This window comes from Photinus pyralis, unplaced genomic scaffold (assembly GCF_008802855.1).
Source record: "Photinus pyralis isolate 1611_PpyrPB1 unplaced genomic scaffold, Ppyr1.3 Ppyr1.4_LG1, whole genome shotgun sequence".
In the NCBI taxonomy this organism is placed as follows: Eukaryota; Metazoa; Arthropoda; class Insecta; order Coleoptera; family Lampyridae; genus Photinus; species Photinus pyralis.
In genome coordinates, this window is record NW_022170249.1 from 20,345,396 (window position 1) to 20,355,055 (window position 9,660).

General features: G+C 35.8%; 1 protein-coding gene across 1 annotated transcript; it reads right to left on the bottom strand.

Moving 5' to 3' along the window:
* Positions 1–7,100: 7,100 nt before the first annotated feature.
* Positions 7,101–8,999, bottom strand: LOC116182053 (zinc finger protein 862-like). The gene is made up of 2 exons (XM_031502583.1): positions 8,657–8,999; positions 7,101–8,155 (listed from the first exon to the last, which is right to left on the bottom strand). Exon 2 carries the CDS (start codon positions 8,145–8,147, stop codon positions 7,101–7,103), a length of 1,047 nt encoding a protein of 348 aa, XP_031358443.1. The 5' UTR covers positions 8,148–8,155; positions 8,657–8,999.
* Positions 9,000–9,660: the final 661 nt, after the last annotated feature.

The window sequence follows — 9,660 nt, forward strand, 5'->3', positions numbered from 1 at the left end:
AATAGTACCATAATGCCATTTAAGATGTTTAAATCTAGGTTCGGAAATGTTGCATTAACCAAGCTAAGTAATTGTAGAATAAATACCTTATTTGGTGAAGCAAAAAAGTCAGTTTATAGAGCTTTGGTTGATGTACATTTTAGAAACAATGACTTTCAGTTAGAACTTAAGGTGGTTGATTATGATAGTGACGTTTGTCTGTTAGGTAGATATTGGTTAGATAAGTTAATCCCGAATTGGAAAAGTAAATTACTTGATACAACTATTTCCCATATTGAGGTCAATAATTTGAATTCACAGGAGTCCATGGCAAATGTGATTAAGCATTTGAAACAAAAGTACTCTGGGGTATTAAGTAAAGGCTTTATTAATGATTTCGTAGTAAACATTAAAGTTCAAAATAGTTCTATTCCTAAATTTTGTAAACCGTATAGAATTCCATATGCATTAAAAGATACAGTTGAGGCTGAAATTCAAAAGTTAGTCAAGGAAGGTATTTTAGAAGCTGTTACTACATCAGAATGGGCAAGCCCAATTGTGGTGGTACCAAAATCTGATGGTAGGATTCGAATTTGTGGAGATTTTAAACAAACCATTAATCCGTGCATTGAAAATCAATATTATCCTTTACCTACAACCGAGGAAATATTTGCGTCACTGGCGGGAGGAAGAATCTTTTCAATTATTGATTTGAAGAATGCGTATTTACAGTTAAAAGTTAGCGATGAGAGCAAAAAATTATTAGTCGTTAACACACCAATTGGATTATATGCTTATACACGTTTGGCATTCGGGATTAAGAGTGCCCCACACATTTTTCAGTCAGTAATTGATCAAATTTTGAGAGGTATTGAAGGGGTGCATTGTTATCTGGATGATTGTCTAATTCAAGCTAAGGATAATAACGAAATGCAAGCAAGACTAATAAAAATTTTGGATAGGTTGAAGCAATATAATGTAAGAATAAATTGGGAAAAAAGTAAGTTCTTTGTCACCAAAGTTGAATTTTTGGGTCATACCTTATCTGAGGCAGGTATTGAACCGTCAAAAGATAAATTGGAGGCCATTTTAAAAGCGCCAGTACCTGTGAATAAACAACAGTTGCAGTCGTACCTAGGGTTATTACATTATTATGCCAAATTTATTCCTATGTTAGCGGCCAAAGTTGCTCCTTTGTATAAACTTTTAAGAAAAGAGGTTGTTTGGGTTTGGGATAAACCAGTAAACGACTGTTTTGAGGGAAGTAAATTATTTTTGACATCTTCAAATATTTTAATGACATTTAACCCAAAATTGCCTATAATTGTATCATGTGATGCATCTAACTATGGTGTGGGAGCGGTGTTAGCTCATATGATGCCTGATGGGAGCGAAAGACCAGTAATGTTTGCGTCAGCAACATTATCAAAATCAGAACAAAACTATAGTCAGTTGGAGAAGGAGGCCTTGTCAATCATATTTGGTGTGAGAAAATTCCATAATTATTTGTTTGGCCGTAAGTTCACCTTATTTAATGATCACAAACCGCTGCAAACCATTTTGTCACCACAGAAAAGTTTGCCACCGTTGGCAGCAGCTAGATGTCATCGTTGGGCTGTAGCTTTGTCAATTTATGATTACAATATTAAATATAGAGAAGGGAAAAATATGCAAAATGCTGATGCATTTTCAAGATTACCATTAAAAAATTCAATGAGTGGGGAATCTGTAAATTATTTTTCAGTGGTCAAAAATAGTCCGTTATCCGCTAAAGACATTGCTAATGAGACGACGAAAGACAAAGTTTTACAACAAGTTATTGGTTTTATGATGAGTGGTTGGCCAAATCCCAAAGAATTGGATGCGGCACTTAACTCATATTATAAAATAAGGGAACAGTTGAATTTGGATATGAAATGTTTAATGTTTAACAACCGTGTTATTATACCAACACATTTAAGAGTACCAATTTTACATTTGCTTCATGAACAACATCCGGGCATTGTGAAAATGAAAATGCTAGCACGTCAATATGTTTATTGGCCAGATATCAACAGAGAAATTGAGAGTTTGGTGAAAGCATGTGAGTGCTGTCAATTAATGGCGGGAAATATTCCGGATGCACCAACGACATCATGGACATGGTGTCCAAGAAAGTGGCAAAGACTACACTTAGACTTAGCCATGAAAAATGGAATAAAGTTTTTAATTTTAATTGATGCAAGTAGTAAATGGGTGGATGCTTGGATTCTAAAATCAACCACTGCCAGTGATGTTATTGCTTGTCTAAGGCAAACATTTTCTATATTTGGGTTACCAGATGAGATACATTCTGACAATGGGCCGCCATTTAGTTCAGAAGAGTTTGAAATGTTTTGTAAAGCTCAAGGTATTAAAGTTCTAAAGTCCCCACCTATTCATCCGAAATCAAATGGAATCACTGAGAGAACTATTCAAACGTTTAAAAATAACCTGTTAAAACAAAATTTTGATGTGAAAACCTCAATTAAGTCAATTCAAGAAAAATTAGACAACTTTTTATTCTATTATAGGAATATACCACATAACATGACTCAAACCTCACCGGCTGAGTTATTGTTAAAACAAAAACCTCGAACCAGAATTTCGATGTTAAAACCGAATTTCAATAATTTTGTAAAAGATAAGCAAACTACATTCCTGGAAAAGGAAAATAGGGAGGTAGGATTGGCCAAATATAAAAGTTTCGTTGAGGGGGAAAAAGTCTATGTAAAAAATGTTAGGGGTGAAACAGCTAAATGGAGTTACGGGATAATTAAAGTTAGAGTTAGCCCAGTTACGTATATTGTTATGGTAGAAAATTATGCGAGACATGTGCATGTGGACCATTTAAGGAAGTGCGTTAATTATGATGATCAGTCAATTAAAGAAAGCACGCCAGTGGTATTAAGTCCCATGAAATCTTTAAATGGGTCACATGAGATCCAAAATTCATCTGAAGGGTCTAATTTACCTGAGTTATGTAATTTACCTGATGTATCAGATTTACCGAATAAGTCAAACAGTGAAAACTCTATTGAAGACAACCCTGAAAAACGGTTGTATAAAAATCAGGAAACAATAGAATTAAGGAGGTCTGTTCGTAATATTAAAAAACCAGCTAGATACTTAGATTAAGGAAAAGGTTGTTTTGTTTTAAGGGAAGAAAAATGTAGTGTATTAGTTTTAGTTACCTATTCTATGGTAGGGGACGGGTGGTAAAAAGTGAAGTGAGAGGTAGTCCGTTTTTAAGCGTAGCATGTAGCGTGTCTAAGTTGTATTTTTAACTTAATAAAAGTCTTAAAAAGAACCGTGTTTGTGAAAGTCACAACACAGTCCAATTTCGAAGACCAGTGCTGGTAATAAAAAACTAAAAACAGACAGTGGGAGTGACGTGCCTTCTTTACGTTTAGTGCAAAAATTGATTTCAATATATCAATGGTGCAAGTTGATCGGTGATGCTTCAAAGCCTCTTCTTCATTGCAAATACTGCACAGCATCTAAAAAAAGCAATGTACTTGCTTCAAAATCTGGTAAGCTACAGTACAGAGCCGAATTCAGAGTCCTTCCTAATTTTAAACTCACACTCAACTAGTTAGTCACTCATTTCTAACTCAAGTTAGTGCGAATCCTGCTCATTCTCACTTTTGGCATTCAGACAACATCTGTAATGAGTGACTAATTTGAGTGGGGTTTTAGTATGGAATCACTCAAAAATATTGTTAGGGGAACGATTGGTAGTGGAAATTTTACCAAGTAACTAACAATCCACTCTAGAAAAGCTAACTTCAGCATAAACAGATATTTAATTTAAACTCATTTCTGACGTTTTCGCAAATTTCATAGATTTTATTGGTCTTCCGTGTTCCCAAAGGGGGGTTTATTCTTATTAGTTTCTGTTATTCGGTTTATTAGTTTTGTTATTATTAATATTGTTCTTATCGTTATAACTATGATCTCCAATAAAAAACCTTTCATGACCGGCGATGAGATTTTTTTAAAAGAAATTGTGACCAGGTATATTAACATCGTCGAATGTAAAAAAACCGATGCTGTGTCCGTGTCAGAACGAAAAAAAGGCTGGCAGACAATCGCTCAAGAATTCAATTCTGTAGCAGAGCATTATAATGTGAGTATTTAATCATGTGTCTTTAAATGTTTCATCAGAACTGTATTGTAATCTTAATATTGCAGAGACTCCCTGCACAACTTCGAAAATGTTGGAAAAACATGAAAAGCCGGCGAAAAAAGCAGTTGTCGGAAGAAAAAGTAAGCCGAATGGCTACAGGTGGTGGAAAGTATAAACCCCCTAATGATGATGGTGACGCGATTGTGGACGATGTCCTTAATACAGTCGTCATCGAAATCAAGGATTCGATTGACAGTGACACCATTACAATCACGGGTGAATATGTGTTGGATAAAAGTTCACCCTTAGTGCCTGTTACTACGGAAGAGGAAGTTCAAGGTAATAGATTGTTAGCGCATTTTCCAAGAGGAAAATGAACGCTACTGCTCGCACTTTGTCCGTTTGTACCACTACTATTCCTCCAGTTTAAGCTTTTTCTTTGTGGTTTCTCTCTTATACGGTGTACCACCGCCCTGAGACCAGAATGACAAGAGATTTTTTTTGATTAGTCACTTCCTTCCCGAATTACGGCTGCTTGTTATTGACTCTGTGCGGGGAATACGCGCTCTCGTCGGTCGTGAGTGATCATGTATAGGTATACTAGTGTGTTTTGTTACCGTATGTTTAAAATTACTCAATGCCCGGATACTTCGCCCAACGACCACATCATCAACCTGTCTTTTAGTACCTTATCGCCCAACCTTTTTTTAAGTCCACTTCGTCCAATTGTTACGTACCACATCGCCCACAACGATTTAGTGGATGCTGTTTCTTAAATTCTCAACCATTTTTCAGATTTGCACCACACGGACATCGTGGTGGTACCATCCCACAGTAGACAGGAACCGAACAACACTATAATTGAAACCCCTAAAATAAAAACAAAGGCTTCGTTTACTTCTAAAGGTACTGCAATTGAACGCGAATTAGAAGCCCGCATCAGCAGATTAAAAAGATTGCATGAGCAGGACGAAGAATTACATAAACTAAAGCTGGAAGAGCAGCGTATTCGGATAGAAATTGCGAAGGAAACTCTACTACAGGAAAATATTAAAACCCAAAAATTATTGGAAGAAGATATCAATGGCGTTTTAAGACAATAAGTAATCACGACGCCGTTAATGTCGAAGAAAACAATGAGCATTGCTTTGAATTTGGATTTCGACATCCTTGCTTTTTTTCATTCTCGGAGTTTCAACATCATCCTGAAAAATCCAAGTTTCCTCGCATGTGATGACCTTTTCCAACAATCCAGGCTCTTCCACGAACCGTTCAAGAACATCTGAACAGATCTGGTGACGGACAAGTTTTTGTTCTGGGGTCAAGTTTTACGGTACGACGCGAGAAAAAAACACGCTGGCTTCAAAACGCAATAGCATAAATACTACTCAACGCACAAAAACGTCTTTCTGTACTGGAATAGGTGACACTCAGCGTTGCCAACTCTGTTAGGTCTCTCCCCTCTATAGAGCATTTTCGATTCCACTAGAATCTACTAAAAAGCTTGCCGAAGGCGTTGCGCGCCGCAGGCGAAAATTTTTTTGAATCTGGTAGAATTACTGGTAGATTCAGCAGTGGGAATCTACTAGAATATCTACTAGATTATGGTCATTATTTTCTCATACATTTTTTTTATTACAAACTACAAAAATTTTCTAATTTTTGGATACCTAATTTTATTTTGTAGGATCTGTGCAACAATAGGGTTAAAAATAAATTACTTATAAATTATAATTATATAGCTTATTATTTATTTGAAGAACTTACATAAATGTATAACAAAAATAAATTGTTAGAACATACTGTTAAAGTATAAATAACCAAACAAAACATTGCACTTCAAGAAACAGGGTTATAAACATAAAATTCAAATTCAAAAAATAAAACTTGAACATCCTAAAACTAAACAATGCAAAAATAATCTCACATCAATAACACATTGAGAAATTGTTCTAATGTGAAAACATACATAAATATAAAAAAGTGAGATTTTCTCATTCTTCCAATATCATATAATTATTAATATTCATTATATAACATCATCTGTCTCGGTAATAAATAAATCTAACACAGAATCATCGAGATCATCGGATTTGTACACTTCCATAGTTTTTATTTTATTTATAACGTCCTTTGGCATTTCATATGTATCACAGCATTTTCCATGTCGTTTCAAGCCAGCTCTGACAGACAAGAGAGCATTTAGCATAGGCAGTTGCATTCTATTGCGTAATTTGCTTTTGATAATGTTCATTGCACTAAACAGTCTCTCGACTTCAGCATTCGAATGAGGTAGTGTTAATATTGTCAAAGCAAATTTAGCCAACTCTTTAAACGGATTCTCGTTACCACTGTCCCTGTAAAGATTCACTTCACTCCAAAAGTCGTTTGTGTTAGATTTATTGTTCCACTTAATAAGGTTGATATTCATATATTGTGATTCAATTTTAGGGATTAATTGAGCAGGTTGTTTGAAAAAACAGAGCAATTCAGCAATGTTTTCTTTATCACACTTCAATGTATTTTCAACACTCAAGAGAGAAATTTTCTTCAACAGTTCAACATTAGTAGGTAGTCTCATTTGTATTTCCTGTATCAAATTGACAATAAAATGAATACACCTATCGCGTAAACATCGCTCTTCCTCTGCTGACAAAGTACCATTTTCTTTCATTTCTCTCACTGTTTTCTCGAATAAATATCCAAGGTAACAATGCTTATCAACAAAGTTGTTTATGTCCACAGTGAGTAAATCCAGTTGATGTCTTGGTGCAGTAACTCTTTTAATAAGGCTTTCTAGTAGAAGTAGAATGTCTTTTAATAATTTAGTAGGATCTACTTGATTCCCTTCAAACAATTTATTTACACGTTGCACATCACCTAGCACCGAACTGAGAAAAGCAATGTACGCGAAATTCTTGTTGTCATTGTACATTTGGTACAAAAGTTCAGCAGTATAAGAATTGTCTTTCACTCAAGACAGCTGAAAATGTAGTTTTAATGCATCCCACTGGTTTATAATTCGAGATACAGCCGATTCAATGGATAACCATCGTGTTTGACAAGCTCGCACTATTTTCAAAGGATTATGCCCTTCATTCATAGTGCTGTATATGTCATTATAGGCGCATTGCCTGGAGGACGATTTTGAAAACCACTTATAAGTTTCCTGAATGATAAATTCAATGTTTCTTGGCAACGTTTCCTTTGAGGCATGCGTGACTGCTAATTGCAACGAGTGACATACACATCGAATTAGAAGTAATTCAGGCACCTCTTCTTTTAACTTCACATACAAACCGTTGTTGGCACCTGTCATAACACTCGTATTATCTGTACCAATGCCAATTAAGTTCTGCAGGTTGAGGGAATATTTATTTAATGTTGTTTTGATGGTGTGTAAAAGGCCATCAGCATCACAGTTATCGAGAACGGCAAGATCAAGATAAGTCGTTACAAGCTTATTTTCTCGCTCACTAAAGTAAAGTATTATCATTCCTAAATATTTCCTCACCGTTATGTCGGTGGATTCGTCCAGCAAAAGACTAAATTTGGAATCACCAATATCATTTTTTAAATCATTGAAGAAATGTGGCGCTATTATATTTTGTATAATACCTGAGCACTTGGTACGATGCATTTTAATATGTGTGGAAGATTGTCCTTCGAACGTCTTTTTGCATGTGTTGACGAGATGATCAACCACACGCACTGATGTGTGCTGAGCTACAAACAAGCTTAGTTTTAGTTCCGCCTGTTTTGCTGCAAACATTTCCGATTCCCCTGGAAACTTCAATTGAGGTTGAGGGTGTGGTCCCAATATAAGTTTTGCATTCTTTTTGTGTCTCATAGAAGCACCATGATTCTTGAGATCGGCATATCGGCTGGTTACAACGATGTTGCAAACTCTGCATTTTCCTGTAGTTCCTGCTGTACTCTCAACTGCCACTAACCAATCTTTTAGAATGGGATCCTTGAGCCAAGCATGTCTAAACTTTTGTTCGTATTGTGGTTTCGGCATTTTTAATTCTGAAATCAGAAAGTCTGTGATTATGGGAGAAACGAAACAAAATACCCAAGATTAATATTTTTCAGAAAAAATAATTAAGTTAAATTAAAAATTATTATGAATTATAAATAATAAAGAGAATATTGGTAAGCATGGGATACGCAAATGCGCGTACTATCTGAATGTACCCGGTTGGAAGTACATATTTTTAATACGCCTATTCGAGACATGCGGAACGAAAAATTTAGTAAATACTCTTTTAAATGAATTTAAAAGAATTTGCTGTATAACACGTGTATTCATGAAGCATATCTGAGGGTGACAATTTATAAAAAAGCACAGAAGAGACAAAAACGGGCACATTCTCAATTTTTGAGTTGATAATTTAAAATAAAATAATTTAAAGGTTTGGGCATATTTCTACGGGTTGGCACCACCGTGGGATAAAACTAACTATTGCTTGAAATGTTTGGATTTGTTTTTATTAAGACTATTTGTAAAATTATCAATTATATACGTACCAATATTTGTGTACCATAAATTAGAACTGGACCGGAAGCGACGAGGAAACCACTATCGTCGCAGGTGGCAGGTCTGCGATGCAATGTAACGTAATTACGTAACTAATGTAAATGAAGCGCAACTGCGCAAGCGATTTCCACTCCAAGGACACGGACGCACTTGCTTATCACGTGTTCGGTCGTTCGGAAATCGGAGGAGACCAGAGACCACGCCACGTGCCTCCCTTTGTAGTTTGCAAATTGTAAACATGCAATGCAAATAATCAACTAGGATTTCTATTTTTACTCGTTGGAACTGCAAACTACTAGATTTTTTACCAGACGTTTTGTTGAAATTACTAGAAAATCTACCAGAAAAATTTCACCACTAAATGGACATTCAAATCTACTAGATCTAGTAGAAATTCTACTGATTTGGCAACGCTGGTGACACTTCAAGGTTTCCTACGATGTGTTCGTTTCCCTCTCTACACTTCTGGTACGCGTTCTGCGCGCGCACTCTCGTTATATAATAGCCGGACCTCGTATCCAAGATTTCACAACGAGGTCCAGCAACTACTTGGATATTTAACGACATCCATCCTTTACGGTTCCGATACACTTCTGCATTTGGTCCTCCAGGACTTTTAATTTCTATGTGGGTTCCATCAACGCATCCGATGACACCAGGAAATTCCGCAATTGCAAAAAAGGAATTTTTAATGTTAGTAAAATCAACATTATTATTAGGGAATTTGATGTATCGTGCGAGATGCCTTGTTAATTGTTCACTGACTTCATGAATAATTCGAGAAACTGACGACTGGCTTACAGATAAAAGGTCACCACAAACCCTCTAAAAATAGTTATAGAATATAACCCACAAACCTTTTAGCAATTATGAGACATACCTGGTAGCTTCCAGTTGCAAAAAACCGCAGTGCTAAATACAGCTTTAAAATAGGTGGAACTGGAAGTCCACGGTTATTTTCATGTTGTCCTTGTGGGTATACCATGGGTAAAAG